At 51.4% G+C, this 23,242-nt stretch overlaps 7 protein-coding genes across 7 annotated transcripts; 5 read left to right on the top strand and 2 right to left on the bottom strand.

The window, feature by feature from the left end:
- Positions 1–123: 123 nt before the first annotated feature.
- CONPUDRAFT_76055 (uncharacterized protein) lies at positions 124–1,847 on the top strand (the record flags this gene model as incomplete). Its single annotated transcript, XM_007774255.1, has 12 exons — positions 124–161; positions 341–416; positions 615–662; positions 718–719; positions 792–793; positions 848–910; positions 1,076–1,102; positions 1,157–1,249; positions 1,301–1,397; positions 1,450–1,507; positions 1,573–1,716; positions 1,758–1,847. 12 exons carry the CDS (start codon positions 124–126, stop codon positions 1,845–1,847), a joined length of 738 nt encoding a protein of 245 aa, XP_007772445.1.
- An 855-nt stretch (positions 1,848–2,702) lies between these two features.
- On the bottom strand, positions 2,703–5,331 carry CONPUDRAFT_109847 (NCS cytosine-purine permease). The gene is made up of 10 exons (XM_007774500.1): positions 5,077–5,331; positions 4,927–5,017; positions 4,757–4,864; positions 4,642–4,701; positions 4,456–4,578; positions 4,356–4,392; positions 4,043–4,281; positions 3,925–3,970; positions 3,493–3,770; positions 2,703–3,407 (listed from the first exon to the last, which is right to left on the bottom strand). The coding sequence occupies exons 1-10, from the start codon at positions 5,243–5,245 to the stop codon at positions 3,020–3,022; spliced, it is 1,539 nt and encodes a 512-aa protein (XP_007772690.1). The 5' UTR covers positions 5,246–5,331; the 3' UTR covers positions 2,703–3,019.
- A 303-nt stretch (positions 5,332–5,634) lies between these two features.
- On the top strand, positions 5,635–7,996 carry CONPUDRAFT_146297 (Mob1 phocein). Its single transcript, XM_007774501.1, has 4 exons — positions 5,635–5,971; positions 6,033–6,168; positions 6,293–6,375; positions 6,509–7,996. The coding sequence occupies exons 1-4, from the start codon at positions 5,661–5,663 to the stop codon at positions 7,845–7,847; spliced, it is 1,869 nt and encodes a 622-aa protein (XP_007772691.1). The 5' UTR covers positions 5,635–5,660; the 3' UTR covers positions 7,848–7,996.
- A 179-nt stretch (positions 7,997–8,175) lies between these two features.
- Positions 8,176–9,840, top strand: CONPUDRAFT_76058 (uncharacterized protein; the record flags this gene model as incomplete). The annotated part of the gene is made up of 8 exons (XM_007774256.1): positions 8,176–8,239; positions 8,278–8,435; positions 8,591–8,732; positions 8,825–8,915; positions 9,183–9,375; positions 9,416–9,503; positions 9,563–9,717; positions 9,796–9,840. 8 exons carry the CDS (start codon positions 8,176–8,178, stop codon positions 9,838–9,840), a joined length of 936 nt encoding a protein of 311 aa, XP_007772446.1.
- Positions 9,841–10,893: 1,053 nt separating this feature from the next.
- CONPUDRAFT_168256 (uncharacterized protein) lies at positions 10,894–11,988 on the top strand (the record flags this gene model as incomplete). Its single annotated transcript, XM_007774502.1, has 5 exons — positions 10,894–10,989; positions 11,093–11,159; positions 11,219–11,409; positions 11,475–11,671; positions 11,725–11,988. The coding sequence occupies exons 3-5, from the start codon at positions 11,220–11,222 to the stop codon at positions 11,986–11,988; spliced, it is 651 nt and encodes a 216-aa protein (XP_007772692.1). The 5' UTR covers positions 10,894–10,989; positions 11,093–11,159; position 11,219.
- A 1,783-nt stretch (positions 11,989–13,771) lies between these two features.
- On the bottom strand, positions 13,772–15,314 carry CONPUDRAFT_76060 (uncharacterized protein; the record flags this gene model as incomplete). Its single annotated transcript, XM_007774257.1, is given in 10 exon segments — positions 13,772–13,913; positions 13,933–14,029; positions 14,075–14,170; positions 14,225–14,279; positions 14,523–14,598; positions 14,654–14,685; positions 14,885–14,923; positions 14,958–15,005; positions 15,077–15,180; positions 15,242–15,314. The coding sequence occupies 10 exon segments, from the start codon at positions 15,312–15,314 to the stop codon at positions 13,772–13,774; spliced, it is 762 nt and encodes a 253-aa protein (XP_007772447.1).
- A 2,041-nt stretch (positions 15,315–17,355) lies between these two features.
- On the top strand, positions 17,356–22,187 carry CONPUDRAFT_157552 (uncharacterized protein; the record flags this gene model as incomplete). Its single annotated transcript, XM_007774503.1, has 7 exons — positions 17,356–17,483; positions 17,542–17,592; positions 17,653–18,971; positions 19,033–19,188; positions 19,248–19,619; positions 21,724–21,772; positions 21,824–22,187. 7 exons carry the CDS (start codon positions 17,356–17,358, stop codon positions 22,185–22,187), a joined length of 2,439 nt encoding a protein of 812 aa, XP_007772693.1.
- Between the last annotated feature and the right edge of the window lie 1,055 nt (positions 22,188–23,242).

Consider the following 23,242-nt stretch of genomic DNA (forward strand, 5'->3'; position numbering starts at 1 on the left):
TGTAATACAACCATGGTCCGAATCGTATACGCGACGTCGTAAGGCTTCGGTGATAACTTTCTTATTCCATATAATGCGTACTAACACCGAGACGAGATACCTGATACCAACGAGGTACCAAATATGTACAATGCCAGCGCCAAGCTGGGAATAGTAATCATGTGAGCAAACCCGGAGCGGAGCGAAGGTGCCGGCCTTGTTCGACTTATGGTTGTGGTCTATTAGTTCTCAGCTTAGACGAAGAGGTGAGGACCTTTGCAATGAAAGCGCTGTACTTTGAAGTGAACCGTGTTAGGTGTCGCTGATATGGGTGAATACTTGGTTCTCTTCAACACTGCAGAAAGCCAATGGTAATTTGCGTTGCTTTGATACCTCAGCAATATAGAAGATCCACCATTACATATTGTTATTTCACGGTGAGTAATCTGCATAGTACCCTCAGTTTTTCATCAGAGACGATTGAGATTTTGAAGCTTCGCTATGTTGGCCTCCTGCTTCCTATGTGTGCCACCATGTCACCGGCTTGGCTGTTCCATAAATGCTAACCTTCGGATCATCCATCAGACTGTATATTTGTTTGTGTCTTTCCACTTGTGATTTTGCACAATTTCAAGGCTAACATTCCCACAGTTTATATGGCCCCCATCGTCCTGTCAGAGAAAGTAAGTGGGCAGTTCAGCTTTTTTCAACTGACATTGATGGGCGTGACTCTCATAGACGTGAGTCTGCTTACGGTCTTCTCGTGTTCGGACATCATGCCGATCTGCCAAATGGCAAACCCGCTTGTGCAGGTGTAAGTCATGCCCTCTTGAATTGCGATAAAAATATTGATCCTCGCAATTACAAGGCTTCATTACGGGTGTATTAATTGGTGAATATTTGCCAACAGTGCTGATACTGGTCATTCAAGGTATTGTTAGATATTACTTATCGAGTTCATCAGCTAAAACGGGAGTTGCAGGAGTCATGACCGCCCGAGTTTGTACGCTCTACGGAAGCTCAAAAAAAGTTGTCATCTTTTTCTCCAGCGCTTTCATCATCACACAGCTGTTAGTTGTTTCATTTAACATCATAGTGTCTCTACAAACTTCCTTATATACTGGTGCGTATCTCAATCACACGCGAATTATGCTTGTTGATGAACTGTTTTGGTCAGGGCCAGAAGGAGAAATAAATGACATACGGCAGTGCAACTATTGGGCTCCAAAGAAGTCCTTACCTTGGATTTTCAATGTCCTTGGAAATGTCGGTGTGTGCGCGTATGAGCTGCTACTCGTGACACTGTTTGTCTACCGCTCAGTGACGTACTTGAGAGAGAACAGAAGGCCGAGTCCCACATCAGGACTAAAAGGCTTGATAAATATGTTATTGGGTCAGGGTCTACTGTACTTTGTATTGTAAGTGAGTCTCTTCACTTTCTACGATACCACAGTAAACTTTGTGGTCTAGGATAATTGCATATGAGGTATTGTCCACAGTTGGGAACATACCACAGCTCCTCATCTCTGTAAGCAGCACAAAAACAATTATATTATTGTGTGGAGACCTCACCGAACAATGCTACAATTCTAGGATTCAGTGAACAATAACCTTATTGAACTCAACATTATCCTCAATGTTGCGCTCCCTTGCATTTTAGGGCCATGGCTAATTCTATCTATTCGTCGAAACCACATGGCTCATATGACGGGAGGTACAAGCATCACTGCAGGCACAGTCAGTGCTATTGCATTTGGAGGGCATTTATCAATTCTTAGCGAGATAGAGATGTCAACAAACATTGCGCCTTTTCGGGGACGAACCAACATAGCCTATTGAAGGCGATATCTGGCAGCACTCCAGCATAGGCTAGCATATTATCTGGTTCTCCCATATGTCGAATCATCCTCTACCAGTTTCGAGACCATTTCCTTAATTAGCAGCTCAATCAGAGCTTGAATATAACTGTTGCCATTTCTTGAATTCACCGTAGATCCCTTGTACGTACTTAGACTGCTGCAATTAGGTATTACATAATCACTGTTTAAGCCCCCTCCTTGCTAAAGAATATGTGTTACCATAGCAAATATTAATCTAACCCCCGTTTTACGAGTCCCACATCCGACGCATCAACATGCACGCCCAGAAAAACTGGTATTATTCTTAATACTCGTATATTCATGCTTTTCCTCGTATTGGGCAGAAATGTATCTGAGTGTTAGGGTTAGCACTTCGCTATCGACCTTCAGCTCATGGGCAGAAACATCGCGGAGACGGACCCTTATAATATCCCAAAAAAGTTGATACCTCTTCGGCCCTCGAGTTGAGTAAAAGTTTCAAACACGTGCAATCAGAGTGTTCTCAGTCTACAGTCTCGTCCACTCGCACAAAGTTAGCTGGATAGAGCTGTACGAAGCCTTTTGCTAAGGTAAGGTCCCATTGTTTTGCCCAATGCCCTTCGCCCGCCCGGATACAGTAGCTTAGATAGTTCGTTCCTGGGGACGAAGGAAACAGGTATCCTACCGTTGTTCTTTCCTTTCACGTAATATTGCCTGAGCAAGCGGCCTATCGGCTGTATTACACACCAAGTACTTGTCGGAGATCATACAGTTGGAGACACTAAATTGGTTCCAAGCTGACGCCATACTCAGTCCTGGCTACGGTGGCTTGTCTCCTTCCGCCTTTCTCCTTCCTGCGATTTTCACGAATATGAACACCCTCCCTTTTCTTGTATCCAATTTTGTCTTGGGACACGTATTATGTTCGACAAAACCTCGACGTCGACGAGACAGGAATGCGCTACATCGACGAGAATATTGAGGACGATCCGTATAACAAAAACAACAAACAACAGATAGTATGTAAGATAAATCCAAAACCATCCGTCCAGCGCGCTTACCGCACAGCCTAACAGATCCAGATCCAGGTATCTACAGTCGCATGCACGTATGTAAAGTTAGTACGTGTGATGTGCGGCACGGACACCAGTACGCAGAGATACATTGTCCACCAAGGTATCCCTCCCAACCCCACCCCACACTCACTCATCCCGCTCCGGAATCCTCTGATACCTCAACTCCATCTTCCTCAACGGGATATACAACACCGCCGCAAGCGGAAACGCAACCTCGAACCCAATATCGCCCGTCACAGCGCCAATCGGGCCCACAAACCAAATCTGGTTCATACACGGGATAATCAGCGCAAAGCTCAGAATCCCGGCACCGAGCGCCGCCGCGCCCCACGGCAGCCGACCGGGCACATCCCAGTCGCGCTGGTCGTATGTGCTGAAGTCGTTGCGCCGGAAGTAGTGGTGCTCGACGATGAGGATGCCGCAGTACGCGGAGGCCCAGTAGCCGATCAAGGAGAGGAAGTTGGTGAGCGCCTCGTAGAACCGGTGGGCGCCGACGATGGCGATCGGGAGAGCACTGTGTGGCGCGACATTAAAGCATCAGCATCAATAACTTCATAACGCCCATCGATGCGTGATAAAAACCAAAATGAAAGACGCACATCGCAGACCCGACGACCGAGAACACGTATCGCGGCACCCTCGAGAGCGGCGGAATGAGGATCTGGAAGTTGAAGCAGATCGAGTAGAGCGTCGCCGCGATGTTGCTCGCCACGCTCAGACTCAGCATCACCGTCAGGAACTTGCCGAACCGCCCGACGGGGCTCAGCATTGCGTTAAGCAGACCACCGACGTTGCCCTCCGTGCCGTAGCCGTCGTTCCAGCTCGGGATCGTCGGCGCGGCGATGGCCGCTGCGGCGCCGAAGACTTCAAGCGTGACCTGCGTTTTTGGTTCGACGATAGCGGTCGCGAAATGGTGAGATGGTGAATTGGAGAGATGTTTGCAAGGCGGAAGATAAGAGCACCAGAGCCATAAAGCCAAAATCAGGGCGTGAGAAGATGGCATAGAATTGTGGAGAGGGCGCAGTACGCACAATGGGAAGGAGGTAGCCGATGTACGCGTACCAGAAGATCTTCGTCCTGCGATACGGAATCACCGATGCGTCAGTACGGCGTGCACGCACACTGTAGATTATGGGGCAGTAGACTCACCTAGAAACATCCGGCTTGAAGTACATCGTAAAGTCGGACGCCATTCCAGCAAACGTGATCACAAAGCCCGCGATCACGGCGCCAAACGACAAGATCGTGACAGCCGTGGCGGGCTCGACCGGCTGGCCATTGAAGAGGTTCTTGCCGCCAAGGCCGAGAGCGACGAGGAAGGCGAGCAGGGTGGGGAACCACGCGATGCGCTCGAACCACAGCAGGACAGTGTAGCCCATGAAGCAGAGCTAAAACGGCACCATTAAATGTGAGAAAAATGGGCGGATGCATGATGGAAGGCGGGGGGAAGCGAAATACTCACGATTAGCGAAATGATCACGATGATCACGATGCCGACGCTGGATGATGTCGGTGATGCGGGTGAGCGAGGGAAAATCGGTATGAAAATCAACCATACTCACGTCCAGCTCATTTGGTTATCCGTTACTGCGGATAGAGCCTGGCCGCCGAGAATACAGTTGAGAATGTTGAAGCCACACAGACTGATGAGGTTAAGGAGGACGGGGAGCATGATGCCGAAGTAGCTGATCATCCGATGAACAGTAAATAAGTTGCTCGCGTAACAAGCGAATTGAAAGCGAACGCACCCGAAACTATAACGCGAGTGGACCATCTGCCGCATACCGGTCTTGGGTCCCCATGTGTTCCTGCGGAGAGGATGGTGAGCAGAGGCGAAATGAAAATTGGAGACGGGAGACAAACATGTAAGCAGGGAGAAGACATGCAATAAGATTGAAGAATAAGATAGTAAGGGAGGTATCACGAAGGCCAAGACCGAATGCGACGGGACCCAGTCCACCCGTCGAGAAGCTGCAGTGGATAGTAGTCAGTCAGAGCAAGGATCACACACATATATATGTCGGTAAACTGACGAAAGAATATTGAAATTTATCGAAAACCAGACAAAGAAGATCTTGAAGAACTTGGTGTCTGTCCGTTCTGAGGCCGACACTGGCACGATGCCTGCGTGGCGGGATCATCATTAGCTTGCGTGCAGACCACGCAATATAAGGAGAACGAACCGCGAGACTCGATGCCCCAGGTAAGGAGACGCTTTGCCCAACCCTGCTTAAAGACGGCAGGGGAGTCGCTCGGGAGGGCAGCGAGGGCGGCAGACTGGGGCGAGGAAGCACCGGAGTCGGCGGCCGAGGCCTTTTCCACGTCGATGTTGATGTGCTTCTCGTCGGCCATGGTATCGGGGCTCGCCTGGGTGTGGCGGCTGAGGGCCTAGTGTTGGGGAGAAAGGGAGAGGGGCTAAAAAAGAGCGGAGGTGGGTGTGGCCGGGGATAGATATTATAAGGGAGTGTGTGGCTAAAGAGAGTTGGGTCGAGCAGAGAAAGACAAGCTCGCATTAGCAAAAATTGCCGGAGCGGATAAACATATCTGTCATCTGTCATCATCAGGGGCCCATCTCTTTTCCTTATCTTCTGAGCCCTTTTGGTCCCTGATCGGTCAACTCGGATCTCAATGCCTCCGCAAATTTGAGGCGCCGCTTCGGCAGACTGTCGGCATCCTCTGGGAACTTCAACACGTCGAGTGTTTGACACAAGGCAGCAGCAGTCTCGAGTCTGAAGCCGACGCGCCTCCCCCGCCCTACACGACCACGATGAGCACAACGACAGTGACGACGACCATACAGCGGCCCATGCGCGGCTCCCGCGTCGCCTCCTTCTACCCCGTCAAGTCCCTTCCGTCCCTCGCCTCTCTCGAATCCGCATTCCAGATCCAGGAGTACATATCCCTTCTCATCCGACACGACGTACACGACGTCGACAGGATCGTCGCTCTCCCCGAACGGCACAATGCCGATGAGAAGACGATAATAGACGCGGACGAGGCCAAAGGCGACGACAAGGATGGCGACAGAAAGAGCGAGATGGCCGTCGACCGCGCGTGCTGGATATACGAACATCTCCGGTGCGTCACTCACATGCCCGCTGTGTCTCTCCAAGCTAACATGGTGCTATGTGCGCCTCAGCCGGCTCGCACAGGACCTCACCCACCCGCTCATTACCATGCTCCAGCAGGAGTGCACCCGGGTGTCGTGCCGCGAGATGAAGGCGGGCGAATGGCTCTATTTGTGCGTTGCCCACGGTAATGACGGCGCTATGGAGGTCAGTCTTCTGCTCTGCTGTCAATCTTGCTCGGCTTGACCCGTTCATTTCTGCTCTTTTGTTCTGGCTTCTGGGTCTGTTGCTTCTGCTTCGCGACTTCCTCGAATTCTGGTGTCGAACGCAGCAATGTTGCGCGATCGACTATATCCTCCATACCCTCGACAGCGCGACGGCACTCCTCAACTCTCCGCGTGCGTTCCCATCTCGGTATGTCCCTCATATTGCTCTCTAGCACATACCCACCCCTTCATGCCCCCTGATTCTCCATTCCCCTTGAACCCTCAACCTGATCCAATGATTTGATGATCCATTAAACTCTAACACCTCCGCCCTCCCACAGTCTCTCTATCCCGCAAACCTCGTACCGCCACTTCTCCTCCCTCGCGCGGCGCCTCGGCCGCATCTTCGCGCACGCCTACTTCCACCATCGCGAGGCCTTCGAGCAGGCCGAAGCCGAGTCCTCGCTCTACGCCCGCTTCCTCAAACTCACCTCTCAATTCGACCTCGTCCCCGCCGAGTTCCTCGTCATCCCCGAGCATGCCGTCTCCCCCGACGCACACGGTAAGGACGGGGAAGGCGTCGAGCCGCCGAAGCTCGCGAGTGCGGCTGTGTCGCATGAGGCGGGCGACCATCAAACTTCAGAGGCGCAGGGCGGGGCGGAGGGGCGGGGAGAGCACCCCGCGAGCGTACTCGCGCCCAAGAGCCCCGCGTCAGGGTACGACAAGGTCGGGACGGACAGCCCGCGCCGGATGGGGCGCAGTCGCACGGACACGATGATCTTCAGCGAGGGCTACGCGGTCGCGGAGGAGCTCGCCAAGGGCTCGGCGAGCCCCGCCTCCTCGGGTGGCAGCACGTTGCTCGACCAGTCGCCCTCTCAAACTCAAGCTCCTGCTGTGTCGCTGCCGCATTCGCATGCGAGTGCGGCAGGAACGATAAGGGGGCATCTTCCGCAGATGGAGGACGGCTCGTGGCGCGATGCGGGTGCGCCGGAGGATATCAGCGCGTTGGATGTGCCTGGGGATGCAGACGAGTATGGCGACGATATGGATGATGACGATGATGAGGACGGAGAGGGCGAGGTTGAGGGTCATGTTGACGAGGTCGATGAGATCGTCGAGGCCGCGGGCGCTGGAACGAGCTCCCCGCCGCTGGAGGAGCTGCCGGCGATGACGCTCGCGGGTATAGGTGCGGAGGCGGTGGCGGAGGCGGAGGCGAGTGCGGATGCGGGCGCAGAGGCTGAGGAGAAGGCCGAGGAAGAAGAAGAAGCACCATCAGCAGAACATTCGACAGACTCGTCAGCTGCTGCGCCGGCAGACGCTGAGGATGCCAGCGCCGAAGGACCTACAATCATCACCGAAGCGCCACTAGCCGAGATAGAACCTGCTCCGGACGCGTCAGCCGCGCCGGAAACCGCACCGGCTGACGAGGCTCCAGCGCCGACTACTCCCCCCGCCAAAGACGAGCTGGAGGTCCCGATGGAAGAAGGCGATATCGCGCCGAGTCCCGCGAAGGAAAAGGCGCATACCGAGGCGCTCGACGAGGCAGCGGCGGGCGCACACGCTGCGGATCATCCGCCGGAGAGCGACATTACGGACGAGGGGGTACATGCGCATGATGAGTCGGAGGAGCGTAAGGGCGCGGGCGATGCGGAAGCGGAGGAGAAGGAGAAGGAAAGCTGAGCTTGCCAGTGCTAATGCGGTTTCGGCTTCGCAAGCGCAGGATACGTTGCTTTCTTCATTTGTTTTTTGAGCTCGAGCTCGAGCTTGGGCTTGCGTTTGACAGATTTGTTACTGCTCGATGCAGGCGTACATAGGAATTTAGTTATTCATCAACTCATGCATGCATTGTTCGCGCGACATAACCGTCCCAAGTTTGAGGGCGTCAAACACTTTCGAGCTGAGTTTAAACGCTATTCGAACTCAGCGGCACTTCGCACGCGCCCGAAGACAGCGCTATCAAAGAGGCGAGCGCGCCACGCGCAGGTGCTCGCGAGACAACGTTCGGACCATGTGCTTCGCCCGGTGGCCGGCTGGGGCCGTCGGGCTGTCTGCGTTTCCCTTTCATGTCGGCTGTCAGTTGCTCTCGATTGCTCTTTGCTCTTCGGTTCAGTATCGCCTGATGAGCAACGATGCGCGAGAATCGTCCGCGGCGCTCAGAGCGTGCCGAGCTTGGAGGGTTCTTGTAATGATCGCGGGGAAGAGGATCACGCAGGAAGGAACCAAATTTTAGAAAATACCTACGCGTCTGGAAGTTTATGCGATCGTCGTGTACGCTTGTGTGGTGGGGCGCCGATGGGACTTTGATGGGACTCTTGTGGGCCTTCATTCTGGCTCCCGCTTGTGTCTCGATGGGTCTGCTTTCGCATTCGGCGGCCTTTCTGGACGGATCAGAAGCTTACGTGCACTGAACTTAGTGGATGTAGATAAGCCTTTTGCTCTTGGTCGGTGTCCACTGGTTCTCGGTGCCTGTGCAAACCTTCATATCTGTGGCGCTGCGTTCCTGGACGACTGACGTGCATTTTGACGCTGAGGCTAATAAGTACAGTATCGGCGCAGAATATCCCGGTGTGTTTTTCGTGCACCTCTTTAGCTCGATTTCAAGTCGCTCATTATTTTTTTCTATTCAGAATGATCTACGAATGAGCAGTGGGAATCAGCTTCCGCCAATGCTAGCCAACTCCGTGAAAGCGGGGGGAGATGGTCAGGAACGCTGCATACAAAGCTCGAACCCACGGTGCTCGCGTGCAGGTACCTGCGCGGATATCGATGACATCTGCGGTGGGGCCCGGTTCCACTGATTCGCCACAGTTTTATGTGGAGAGCTGATGTGCGGTGCGATGTGCGCATCGTTGGTAGAGATAAGCTACGTTGGGAAAACTGGATGATCACCGGTGCGATGCTCAGGCTTGTTCGTGATCTACTAACCCACCAGTGCAGTACTTGTAGCATTGCTTATGGGTTGCCCAGTGCCCACTGGCAAGACCAAAAATAAGCCACTGTTTGTGTGTTTTCCAGTTGCGTTAGACGATGCATCGTTCTCGACATTACGTCAACCCTAAGACGGATACTGGTTTTGGCGCACGCGCAAATAGACTCGGGCAACGTCGAGCGGCGGGATCCTGTTCATTATGCGGAAGAGCGTTGTTCCGTCGGAGATCTGGCTCTCACAGGGACAGCATCGTCCATTGCGCATGGCGATGTTATTACAGTAATATAGTAGTAATATTGATAACTGTGGAGTACCAAAGAGTACCAAGTACATCGACGAAGCGGTTTACCCGGATAGTGGTTCGTCTGTGTCCCTCACAACGCTGATAAGGTCTCAGTTATTTGCAGGTGCGTCTATAAGTACGCGCAGGTTGGTCTGGACTTAAGTTTACTACCTGGGCCTCGAGGCAAGGTCGCCGCTCAGTTCATCTTGAGGGCTTTTCATATCGGAGAGTTCCACTTGGTTGAGATGTTAGAAATCCGTGTATCGTTTCAAGGCACAAAGGTTGAATACGTTAAACCTGCACTTCGCACGAATTGGCAAAACCTTTGTAATGTCGTCGTAAGTTGGCTCCTTTAGTATCGTAGTAACAGGACTAAACGACACTCTTGGCTCAGACTGCTGACCTTCATCGATCAGGGGGGGAACCTTGGAAGGCTCTGGCTTCTTTCCTTTCTACTCTGAGTTCGTCGAGCTAACGCTGGCTCCATGAATAAAATCCTATTCCATTTATCTCAAGGAGCCAGGTATGTCGCGACAACGAATGAGATGGAGACTTTGCGTATTATGCTCACCGGAGTGGCTCTTAGGGTGCTCTCCAGCTGAGCCTTAGGGTCGTATAGCGCCGATCTAGACCGCGTCTCCAGCGCGTCTTGGCCATGAAAAGAACTGCCGCCTCGGCCAACTTGATGCAACCAGGACAACTACAAACGAGACGAATTGCCTTGTGCAGGCGTATGAATACATGTTTTGTGCACTTCCCGCCTCGAGGCACGTTCGTCACGTGGAGGTCACTGTAGCAATACAGATGCGAGGTTAAAGCAAATTTACGTTTGCCAAAAATCTTCGGCGCCCAGTCTTCTTACACGCGCTCCGATTTCCGTTCACCACTTCACCATCCAGTGCTTCCCGGTCATCTCTCCGTCTGATGTTCTTCATGATTCGTGCCTGCCTTTCTGGAAGCAAGGCGAAGCCGCTCCATCCACAAACACCGTGCATGAAGCACACTTGAAGAAGCTTGAAAGAATGAACCTCTCCTTGGTTACCGTCGGGCGCTAAACTTTGTTGGGGGCGGGTGCACAGCCACTTACGTACTTTCAGCGCCCCTAGAGAGCTTCTCCTGTCCCATGGAAATTTAGGAGGTGTGGATAATCATACTAATATTGTCGCTGTGCCCGCACTGGGCCGCATCTTGGACCTAGTCTTCCATCGTATGGTACTCGGCAACTCTCACGCTCGCGTTGTTGAGCTCCGACTTTGCCTGACCGACACACACTGGCTTATTCACTGGCACACAACAAATGACGACGACGGTTGATCTGGAGTGGACAGCCCTTCAGCGAGGTGCGTTGGCTTGTACACTGTACCCATTGTATGTAAATCTCTGTGTTGAACGCCAACTCGCATACAATCATCGCTGTTTTATCCCACATCCATGATATTGTCCAGCCGTCTGTACGGTCTTCCACGTCCTCGCCATTCTCTCCACATCCTTCCGACTCTCCTACCGCCTGCACACTCGACGCTTCTGGCTTGAAGACGCATGCGCTGCACTCGCGCTCGCGGGAGACTGTATCTGCCTCGCACTCGTCTGGGTTCACTGGCCATACGGACGTGAGTCTTAGCCACTTCAACTTTTCCTCCTCTCCTGCTCTCCTATTCCCGTTCCTTGGCGCGACGATGTATTCTCACGGACATCTCCGGGCCAACTTCGCAGAGCTCGAGTCCTCCTGGTCACCACCCCTGCTTTACGTAGCTGCATCGCTACCCGAAGATGTCGTTTGGTACGCCATGCATGTTTTGACTTCTGTCGCTCTATTCCTCACTGCTAATGGGCCGACAGGATGGCGCGCATGAGCATTCTGTGCTCGATCATCCGCATGACAACTCCCAAGTCCCTACAGCGGCGCGTCGCGTGCGCGACGGCGGTCTGCTTCGTCGTGTGCTGGGTCGTGATCTTCGTGCAGCGAATGATCCGCTGTGCGCATGCGTCATGCAGCTCCGATCAGCTAACGGGAATATTGCAGATCGTTGGTAAGGATTGCTATGGTTGTCCATTCACTGCTTTTGATATGTCGCTGATCACATTCTGCCCCTAGCCGCGCTCGTATGCGATGTGGCGCTCGTCGCACTGCCCATATGGTCATTCGGCGCCTCCAAGTTGCCTCGGGACCGCAAGATGACACTCGTTGCAGTCTGCATCTCTACAGCTGTCATCACAGCAGCTATCGTTTTTGACTCGGTCGAAGTTATCCTTCCGAGGGGGAGACTAGGCCTCTTGACTATGAACCTCAAGGTCACTTGCTCACTCATTTTTTGTACACAAAAGCGCAGCTAACGCGACTCCAGCCTGCATTTGCTCTCACCATCTCGAACATGTTCGTTATCACGTCATGGTCGTGGCGTCTGTTCGGACACGCTAAAAAAGACCGACTGCGGCATCGAGCTTCCCCGGCCTCTGCGTCCAACAACAACAACGGGGTAACGTTCACCACCGTCGACCTGAATACCTGCCTGAGCTCGGGCATGGTGCTATCTTCGGCCACGGACGCGGCAAACTTGACCGATATTACAACTGACTCTACAGCTATAAATTCTAGTTCTAATGTTTAGCTTGCACGCGCCTTTTTGTTGCTAGCTTCCCGCTCCTTCATTTGACCTATCTAGCCACGGAGCCTCCTCATAATCATGTTGTGAGCCGTGGTGGCCGTCGCTTTTGGACACGCTAATCTGCAGGGGCGATCTCGCCCTGGTGCATCAAATTGATGCTATCAGCAGTTTTGAGGAAGGCTCTTGATTTTAGAACTCTCGCTACTGTAACTGATTTATAGGTTTGCGAGGTCGTACACTGTAGTGCGACATATGGGTTGTTATCTTTCAATCCTTATATGAGAGCGCGACCCTCTGTTGAGGTTGTTCGCTATACGCATATCAACTACTCGACCGCGGTTAACGCTCTAGGCCCTTCTGGTCTATGTGTCTGGATCCAGCCCAACCCCGGCGCCGAGACCGTCAACGTATCGTGAGCGCACCAAGGGTGACCATTTGATAGCCTTGGTTCCCGCTCTAACCGGTGACGGTCATCCATACGAAGATCTGCGCACGTCTTAGTCAGGATTAGCACCCAGGGAGTCTGAGCTCATCCACCCCTCTATGCCACTTATGCTGAGCGCGAGCATTCCTGGCGCTCGCTATGATCTAAACGGCCAATCGCGATGAACAGGGTGGTCACGTTGTACACCATCATTGACCCTGGAGGGATACATACACGTTGAACCACCAGAATACTAGGTGCATCTTGAGCGACTTGATTGATGTGAGTGCGTATTAGCATCGAGTCTGGCGGCTATCTCAATTCTTATTCCTCTCGCATTTCCAACGCAAAGTTAGTGTTGACTCGAATCACGTACCAGGTATACGTACAATATGACGTATCGCGCACATGTTCGACATGGCCCTCGTCCTCATATCCATCCGGCTCCTGCGAATATTCAGGCTCAGGCTTTGCTCAAAGAGCCGTGATTCTCTATGCCATCCCCGCGTCCCTCGGTGACATGTAAAACGCCGTCCCGCACCGAGCTGAAACTGGCGGACAACCTATAGGCCATTTGCCATGTTGCAGAAGTAGACGTATGGCACCTCTCAAAATTTCATTATGAAGTGAGACCGCCGTCACCAAAGGCCTTTGAGCTCGCCGTACATGTGACATGACATGAGTCCGGTTTCTTGTCGCTAGACCCTACCTACAGACTCCGACATATGGTTGCCTAGAGGCGCTTCGTCACTCAAGTCTGAACGTTTGTCCATGTCACCACACCGTATCTTCCTTAAGGTACTGATACCAACTCTTCTATTCGTACATACTAATATAAAACTCGGAAATTCGAGATCTACTATGGTAATACATAAAGCATATTTAGCGCGGCATACACGGTTTTCATATGATAGACAACTGGGACACTGTAAGAACAAGAGATCTATAGTAAACTCAAGAAGAAGAAATTCCGGCAGTCAAGTTATAATTGGGCTCATCACTACAACGGTTTCGGAGCCTGTACAGGACAATTAGATACAGGGGAGGATTTGTTCCTTGGTATTGTGTGCTGGAGTGCCGACAGCTATCTCCTCGCCGTCAGGTTTCGCTGTTTTGCCCTTGAAAAGGTGCCACATTGGTTGTTGTCTCTGGTTCACTGAGAACTGACACTGGCCCTGCGAATTCGACACTGCTAACTATGCCTCTAGTTAGGCTAGTACCTCCATTAACGTGGCTTAAATGATTTTGGCGAATGGAGAGAATTAGCCACGGCCCCAAAATGCCAAAAATACCAACACTGAGTACTGCAACGATGTCTGAAAGAACATTTCCAGCTATAGAGTCCTAGAATTGTAGTATCAATTAGTAAGATCTCCACGCCACTTCATAGTCATCTTTGTGCTCCTTACAGTAGTAGTGAACTTTGGTAAGGAACTTATCATGGACAGAGCCTGATCGGTGAATATCCTGAGTAATTTGCGTGAATGTTACAAGGGTTCCTTGCCTGGTGAGGAGTCACTTACAGAACAAAGTACATCAAACCTTGACCGATCAACATCTTTATCACTTTCATCAGCTCTGGTGGGGAACTTGTCGCTCCATTCTCTCTCATATGCACCACTGAGCGGTGTATGAGCATTATAGTGAGCAGCAGCTCATACGCACAAATACTTCCACTCGCGAGGATATAGAAAATCCAGGAAGATTTGTTCGAAGCAGAAGAAACACATTCCCGTGTTCCAAGTAACCTTCCCTCTTGGTCTAGCCAAACCCATCAACAGACAAGGATAAAGCAGCTGCAATTGAGGAACATACAATCATAGGCATCCGGCGGGAGAGACCCGATGATAGCAAGCGATATATTTAACAGCTGCAAAGCGATAAAAATGCTGCTGAGAGAGACAACGACTTTCTTTGAGTTTTCATATAGTGCAGAAAGTCGAGCGGTCATGACTCCTGCATCCATATTAGTAGCCAAGCTAGGCGGTTAAAACCCAATCTACCTTGAACGACCACCATCAGCGCGGTTGGAACAATGGCCTCATTGAATATGCCTATAACAGTACCTTGTGAATGTGAGAAGTTACCATATACCAAAGATAAATTGACTAACAACTGCACCAATCGGTTTGACATCTGGCAGCTCAGAATCATGACCAAAAATGACATAACCGTGAGCACACTTACGCCTATGAGAGACAACCCCGTAAGTATCAGACAGCATTTATTAAGCTTCTCACTTACTTCATCTGACAGAACGATGGGGGCCACATAAACTAGGGAAATGTCAATGTGCTTATGCGGAATCACAGATGGAACAACACAAACTAAAGTACAATCTGATGGATGAGGTCAGCAGTTGTGGAGTAGACCAGGGCTGTCTCATGGCGCACATAGGGGAGAAGAAGGTAAAATAGCGAAGCTTAATATTTTCAGCTATCTTTGGTAGACAATCGGAGGTATGAAACTGCTCACCAAGAAATAACAATACGTCATAGGGGATATTTTGTATTGCTGAGGGAATAAGGCAGTCCATATCATTACTCACTACGTTCGATGTAGAAGAGAACCAATCTCTCACCCATATCAGCAGTACCTAAAGCAGCTCAGCTCAAAGGTCAGGTTTCAAAGAACAAATCAACAAGAAATAGAGGCGAGCAATCTTACCTCTTGGTCCAGGTTGAGAACTAGGTTAAAAGGCATCACAACCCAGGTCAATGCAGCATATGTTGACTGACCGTAATCGTAAATCAACACCGTGAACATGAGCACTACGGCATTGAGTTCACTTCATCAGGAACACAGCAGCTGTGGTTGATTAGACTAACTCACTAGCAAGGTAGTTAAGTCCCTGATATTCAACAACAACAGGTTTTAAGGATGGGGAATCCGAGGAAAATGTCATGCTGAATGTCCGTCCTCGTTGTGGAGTTGGTCTTCTTCAACAAGTGCCTTCGCTGACCTCTTGTACGCGAACCCCGCAGCGTGGCACTGTTTGTGGACAGTGTCATATTCTGATCGGAGAAGATATCTTTAGGTTGTTGGCGCTCGCATGACTACGTGAAGGATTTTTGTTACAGCCTCAGTATTAATCATGATGCCATCTACTATAATTTTGAACAACCGGTAGATTTGTTCCCCATCATGATCAAGTCCGTATCATTACCTCTCAAATTTTGAAGTGGTATTCGATGGTGCAAACCACTTAGCCAACAGAGATCTCCTGTTCGAAGATATCTAAGAGCTCCGTCAGAGGATGACCGTCAACCAAACATCAGCGCAGTTGGATAATGGTGAACATTAATGCTAATGGTACTAGTCCAACTAAGAAGACAGTTGTGTGGGAAATGGGTAACAGATCATCATGATATCAAACTGTAGCTGTGCCTGCCACCGTTACTGTTCCGAAGACATCAGTGGCTGATGCAGTGACGCCTATCAGCACGGAATACACCGCCTCTTTCCCCGTAGATGCGTCAACTACGCTGCAACCGTTTTTTGAGGCCTATCCAGGCTGAAACTTTGACACGAGGGGGCTTACAATAACACAGAGTGGACAGAGGCAACTCTCGGACAACACGGACCTAGGGTACCGAAGTGGCCGTCGCTGTCACCGACTGACAACGTTTTCCCTTGAAGTTGCACCCTACAACTTGAAGTCATCCATGTATATGTGCGCATCGACTATGATGATTCGATTAGTAAGGTAGATATTTAGACTTGAATTCCTGCCTATGCATTGCTTACTAGTTACGGTGCAGGGCCAGAGCCGCGAGCGAAAAAGGAGGCGTGCGAGTGCTATCAGGGACATTTTGGTAGCGGCCTAGGAAGAAAAACTGGCTCCAAGAGGCAAGGGGTGGGAGGGTGAGGAACGGCGAACTGGGACGAATCGCTCGGGGCTCTGAGAGCGCCAGCGCGGAATGAGCGGGCTGTCTTTGTTACCACTAGAGGCATCAGGTGTTAATGTGACTGATGAGGAAAATTAGCTCGCCACAAACAAGTTCACAACATTAAGTTAACATTCGACTCTTTTCAACTTGCCGCTTTCGTCTCGCGCGATGAGGGACTGGCCTGGATGAATAGCGGCGGTCTCGCGAGGTCGCTGACTGGTGTATTCCACTTGGCCAATCATTTAGGCAGAACTGCGGGTAGTTTTCTTTAGACGCGTTTCTATCCGCTTCGCGAAAGCGCAAGAGAACATGGAAATGTTTCAATCTTTAAGCTTCTGCAATCGGCGGCTGAAGCTATGACCGCGGCAGTGAGAGCATGTCGGACGTCTTGTAAGGCAATCTGAGCGACGAGTTGTCTTCTACCATTGAGTCGATGCGAAAGGGTGCGTAGTGGATGTTGGATTGTTGAACGTTGACGAAGCGCTCGGCCGTCTAAACATATGCAAACAAATCTGCCCCTTGACTCTCATCATATCACACCAGCGTACATTCAGTGTTCGTTCTCATCCTCTGGGTACTTATCCGTTCTGTATGTCCGTGAGGTCCAAATGCCCCACCCAAGCCGCATCATCGACCTCACGCAAACATCCATCCCCAGTCAAGGCTCAAAGACCTAGACACGCCGATGTAGGATGAGGTTTCCAACGACGCTGCAATCCTCTCGGAGCCCGCTCTTCTGCATAGACTCTTGAATGACATCAGAGATTTCGATGTCAACGGTTTCTGGTACGCGTATGGTCTCAATCTCGCTTGCGATCTCAGTACTGACTGAAAGGCTAGACTTACTCTGTGTCATAACATATCAGACCGCCCGCCTTTCGAGACCGACTGGCTGTTTGTAGATCTCAGTCTCGGCGGTCAGTCTGACATGCGACCACCAAACGTATATCAAGAGGGCCAGCTCTTCGAGTTTCTTCAGTTCACCACCTGCTCTTCGCTCCAACATCGCCCTCAGCACACCCACAGCAAATCTCATCGACGCTTCAACATCCAACAATGTCTCGCACGTTCAACAACCTGCTCGCCGTTGTCTCTGCTGCCCTTGGGCTCGCGTTGGCCATCGTCCATCCGCTCGTCACTGCATTTGGCGTTGGGGCAATGGTGCTCTGCGGAAAGACTTCCAAGTGAGTACTGCCTTCTCCGCAGGTCCTGTCATGTACTCCGAGCTCACCTTCGATGCAGGGCTCCTCCCGAAGGAGCAAACCTTGGAGAAGAAAGTCCCAGTCCTACTGAGTGAGTGTCTTTGAATTCGGTGTCGCAATCCAATAAAGCATCCACTAACGTCAACACTAGGACGTACACGACTTCCGAATTCGACAACCTCAAGGCGCGGCTCAAGCTCGCCGAGCTCGACGAACGCATCATCGCGACCGAGCTCGGTGCAACCAAGGCACTCAACACTGTCTTGGAGACCGAACTCGCGGCGTTGCGTCCGGCGTTCAAGATCCAGGCCGACAGGTGCCGAGAGCGCATCAGGATTCGGGACGAGGAAGTGGAGGCGTTACGGGAACAGGTGTACGACGCCAACGAGAGGAGGAGGAACGAGAAGGCGGAGGGCGACAAGCAGAGGGACCACACCCGTCGGGTCGAACGCAAGCTTCTGGCTCTTTCCATCGCATGGAGCTACTCCGAGCAGAGCATAGCTGCCCTCCCCCCTCCCCCGTCGCTCTCTATCTCTCCCTCCACCGACATCCAAGCCCTTCAGACGGCTCTCACCGAAGCCAACCGTCGAGTCGAGGTTCAGACCGACCGCGCGGAGCTATCTGGACAGGTGTTACAGGACTTGCTTCATGTTAACGAGCAGGTCTGCGCACGGATGGAGGCACTCGAACGCGTGATAGCGGAGCTGAGGACCGGAACATCGAAGGTCTTCAGCGTTCGCGATCACCATGCTGCCTCGCTCCTTGCCCCCGTCGCCCTATCCTCTTTCAATTCCGTCGTCAACTCTCCCCGCATTCCTTCTCCCTTGATCTCGTCCTCGTCTCTCCCCATCGTTTCCATGGATTATACATCGTCCTCAATATCGCCCTCTACTTTAATACCCCTTGCCCAGATCGCCCAAGCTTCATCCGATCACGATCTCAGCTCTCCCCGTATTCCTTCTTTAATGACCTCGTCTGCTTCTCTTCCCATCCTCCCCATGCATTCTACATCAGCTCCACCGCTATCTTCTAATATGGTAACTATCTCTCCTTCCACTCCCGCACTCTCCTTATCCTGTCCATCACCCTCTTGCACTTTATCCGTGCACTCCGGTTTCTCTCCAAAGGCTTTCTTCTCGTCTTCCGCCTCCGCGCCCCATTCCCTCTTATATCCCTCTCATGACCCCGCCGAGATCGACACCGCTTTCTTCGACCACATCCATCATTTGGACCAGCTCGTCGCGTCTCTCGAGTCGAAGATCCAGGCGCTCGAGTACACTAATCAGGAGCTCGAGGGTGACCTAGGCGACCAATTATCCATCGCTATGCAGCTCACGGAGGTGATCTTCTCCGTGGGCCAGGCACCCGCTGCCAATGACGAGGAGATCAATATCATTAAGCGCGTCATTCTCAAGACGCTTGACGAGCAGGAGCTAGAGGATGTCGAGAAACACATCGCGGATAGGAAGAGTGCGTTTTCATTTCATCACGTTTCTGACGCAGCCACTGATGTATTGTGTTCGTTGTCCAGGCCTTCACGCGTCTCCGCAAATCATCCTCACCCAGCCCGAAGGTGGGATGGTGCGCGGAGTGGACAATATCAGCCGGCTGATCTCAACACGCAACTATTTCTATTCCCCGATGTCCGCGTCGACTACCTCTGCATTGGTTAGCTCTGACCACATGGGTGAGTAGCGGATCTAAAGCCATTTCTAAGGCATAGCCTGACTCGGCCTTCTCATTTAGCTGTTAGTAAAATTGTCTCCGACGTCGATCGGCCCATCGTCGATGGGCCGCTACTGAATCTTTGGGGCTACGACCCATCACCCCGCGACCTAGCCGATTTTTCGTTTGGTGTCGACGTTCACGCATGCGCAGGACAGGAGAAGGCAGAGGAAGATCTGCCCGAGGGTTCAACATGTGTCACTGGTGACACATCGTCAGTATCTCTCTCTTCAGACGACGATGACACGGAGTACTCGACGGACGCGGCATCATCTAGCTCATCTTTGATGTCGTCCCCTACATTGCCGTTCACTCCTCTAACTTCATCACGATCTACCTCTCCGCCGACTTCACCATCAACGCCTTCGGTGACCTGCCTAGACGATAACGAGTGTCCGCTCGTTAACACGTATGACCCAGAGCTATGAAACTCGCTGTTGTACCGCTGTTCCCTCTACGTCGCCACCTCATCAATCAACATAATCGGTCGGCTCGTCAAGTTCCAGACACCGGCGTTCGATGATGTAGACTGGTTCACCGGGATGGTCTCCGCAATTTGGTCTCAGGGTAGTTGCTGGCAACTTCCCTAGACGCTTTTTCTGGATTTCCGTTCCTCTTTTGTTCCACTGCATTGTTTGATTCTATGTCTACGACAGAACAAAGGTTTTTTTTGGCGCAGATGGCGCAGTCATTACTACTTATAATCTACGGCTTTAGTTCTTGATCTTACGACGCGCTCAGTCATGATGATACGATAGGTCTCCCCTGAAAAATCACAACCTTTTTTGGTCTACTATTCATATCGGAGATTTCCAAAAGTGGATTTGATTGCTCCCTTGAGTGCTATACATTCTATCGCATTGGAATGCCAAGGAAATGCCGTAATATTGTTGTCAGGCCAAAATAACCGATTCAAATAGCAACATTTTGCTGCACACACCAATAAGAGATCCCAAACCGCCAGTTCAGAGCTTAAAATAATGCCATTCGATTGCCATTCGATTGCCGTTGGCAACCCATTCTCACGAAAAACTCATTTTTATATATTATAATGGTGTACATGGGCATTAGAATGCGCTAGAATCCGGTTTTTTGCCCCTGAGATTTTTCTGACACAGCGTTCATTTCTGCTCCGCATATCCTCACTTTTAGGCCGCACAACCGATGCTAATCTGAGTGAACGGTTTGGGCAGCTTTTTCTTTTTCTTTCCCTATGCATATACGCTTCCTCTCACGCCTGGGCCTATTCAGACACAGCGGACATTTTGACGCGCTAGTTGGCGAGACACAAACGCACCACGTGAGGTTGATCTCCCTGGGGACCCCAGCCACAATGGGAGGTGTCATTCCGGCTCGCGCCGGGAATCCGAGACTTCTCGCGTTCTAGCAGGTATGGACTCAAACGTTAACCCTAGTGCCGGACAAAAAAAATCAGTCGCATGCGACGGCATCGCAAGTCGCGTTGGGCAACTGAAATACCATGGGGTTGCTCCACCATCCCAAAGGTTCAAAGACATAAAGTCAACAGTACTGTAAGCCCGAGGACTTACATCGCGCCACACCGCGCCACACCGAGAACACCGACCATTGATCTTCGAACCAGCGATCCTATGCGCTCTAGACCGACATACCTTTTTACTTCTTTGCTTCCGTTCACGATCTTGCTTCATTAACATTCAGGCTACTCGATCTCATGCCTTCGGCATTCGTTCTTCCAGATGTAACCTTCTTCTTGCGATTCGGTTTTATACTATTTATACGCATACAGCGGACTCTTTTTCGATAGCCAACTACTCGCATTGCACCCATTGTACCCTCTCATACCTCGCTGCAACAAAGCGCCGCCCTGCTCTGTGTTTGTCCGATCTCATTGTTCCCGCCTCTCGGCGGGCTTCCAGGTACGTCGCTCTCCCTCCCTTCTTCGTCTACCATCATCTGTCTCTCTCTCTACCCCCTTCGCTTCCCCGTGTCACCCCCTTCTTCCCCTTTCCTTTTCGTATACCCAACAAGCAACCCAATGTCATCCTCGCGAACGGTCTAGTTTGGTACGCATATAGCCTGAAAATTAATTGTGATCACATTACTGACCAGAAACCTTGACCTACTCTCCTCCATGACATACAGTTCCGCCGGCCTTTCAAGGTCGGCACGCTAAATGCATATTTCAACCACCCAGTCTACTACGGGACGAGCAAACGTATATGAGGAGAGATAGCTTTCTCGTCTCTATAAAAATTTCGCTAATCTTCGCCCAACCTTCGCTCCTCGCCCACTCGCAGAAAACCTCATCCACTCTTCAACGTTCGACGTTCAACGGTGTCTCCCAAATTCAACAACTTGCTCGTTGCTGTATATACTGCACTCGGACTTGCGTTCTCAATCGTCAAACCTCTCGTTACCGCGATTGGCGTTGAGGCGATTGTGCTTTGCGGAAAGACTCCCAAGTGAGCACCGTTTTCTCCACGTTATGTGCGCCATGAGCTCACCTTCGATGCAGGGTTTCTACCGAAGGAAGGACTCGAGAAAGAGAGTCTTAGTCCTGCTCAGTGAGTGCATAAGGGTTCGAAACCGGGAACATTCGCTGACATCGACACTAGGACGTCCACCACTTCCGAGATCGATAACCTCAAGGCGCGGCTCAAGCGCGCCGAGCTGGACGTACGCATCATGGTAAACGAGCTCGGCGCGACCAAGGCATCCAATATTGTTTTGGATACTGAGGTTGCGACATTGTGCTCCGCATTCAAGACACAGGCCGCTGACAGGCTCCGAGAGCACATCAGGATCCAGCATCAGGAAGCGGTCGCTTTGAGGGGGCAAGTGTACGACGCGAATGAGAGGAGGAAGAAGGCTCTCCACGCCGTCGTGACAGCACAGAAGGTCACGGAGGGCGAGAAGGCGTTTAGGATCCAGGCGGAGGTGGCGGTCGACCAGCAGAGAGACGAGGCCAAGCGAGTATGAACCTCGACTCGGCGTTGAAACACCAAGTCGAGGTTCATACTGACCACGCCGACCTGTTCATTGACATGAAGTAACGCCTGCTCTACGTCAACGAACAAGTTGGTCCGCGGATGGAGGCCCTCTAACGCATGCTAGTGGAACCAACGACAGGAACATCGCAGGTCTTCAGCGTTCGCAATCATCACACTGCTTCACCCTTCATCCCGACCACCCTATCTTCTTCCGATTCCGTTGTCACCTCCTGCTTCCACGCGTGCACTCCCTTTATTGCCTAGTTTCCCCGTTCGTTATTCTGGACTGTTATTCTATGCCTATGATAGAACTCTTGTGCCGTCGTTAATCGTCATAATCCCAGCTTTAATTTTTGAATCTTACGCCACGCTGAACACGATGGGATGGATTGCTCCTGAGAAATCATAACCATTTCGGAGACACTGGTCATATTTCATGATGTTTCTGAATTCGAATGTTCTCAACTCTCGACTACAGCACCGATTCTATCTTGAAAAAACGGTTTATGCAGGTCTTCTTCTGTTTTTCCATCCCTCGTGCGCTTGCTATCACGTTCGGGCTCGTTCAGCGAACCCCGACATTCCCAGCGTACATGAATGTGTGTTATACGTCATGTGCGGCATTGAGAATGGATATATGACTGCTTACTTAGATATACGATATTTGGATAAGCTCACGCAACCCTGTCGGGTGCACAGCTAATCGCTCGCCCGGACGACCCATGATGTCTAAGGCGAGTCCCAGATAGCTAGAGCTGCGGTTTCACTCTGATCGTTTAGCTCTCAGACTCGAGGTTTACATCTGCTTATTCGCACCAACGAATCAGGGAATATACTAAGTTCTCGGCCAATTGGCAACGGCACGTGTAGCTTCTTTGAAGGAGGTTGTTCTAGCGAACAGAAAAAGTATGATGGGTGCGCATTTCACCGCTCCAGACGATAGACCTCGTAGAACGTTCTCGCGAAACATTCGCTAGACCCAAAACACGGGTCCATATGGACCCATACGTATTAAGCGAGCTTCTGGAGTTGATGATCTGTTAA

Source organism: Coniophora puteana (genome assembly GCF_000271625.1).
Source record: "Coniophora puteana RWD-64-598 SS2 unplaced genomic scaffold CONPUscaffold_12, whole genome shotgun sequence".
Lineage (NCBI taxonomy): Eukaryota > Fungi > Basidiomycota > Agaricomycetes > Boletales > Coniophoraceae > Coniophora > Coniophora puteana.

Excerpts from the sequence above, each read along its gene's own strand:
- CONPUDRAFT_109847 (XM_007774500.1), bottom strand. The coding sequence starts at position 5,245 with ATGGCCGACGAGAAGCACATCAACATCGACGTGGAAAAGGCCTCGGCC. Across the intron at positions 4,579-4,641 it reads CACTCGCGTTATAGTTTCGG|CTACTTCGGCATCATGCTCC; the intron begins GTGCGTTCGCTT and ends TCGGATGATCAG. Across the intron at positions 4,282-4,355 it reads TCGTGATCATTTCGCTAATC|CTCTGCTTCATGGGCTACAC; the intron begins GTGAGTATTTCG and ends GTGCCGTTTTAG.
- CONPUDRAFT_146297 (XM_007774501.1), top strand. The coding sequence starts at position 5,661 with ATGAGCACAACGACAGTGACGACGACCATACAGCGGCCCATGCGCGGC. Across the intron at positions 6,169-6,292 it reads GTAATGACGGCGCTATGGAG|CAATGTTGCGCGATCGACTA; the intron begins GTCAGTCTTCTG and ends TGTCGAACGCAG. Across the intron at positions 6,376-6,508 it reads CCGCGTGCGTTCCCATCTCG|TCTCTCTATCCCGCAAACCT; the intron begins GTATGTCCCTCA and ends GCCCTCCCACAG.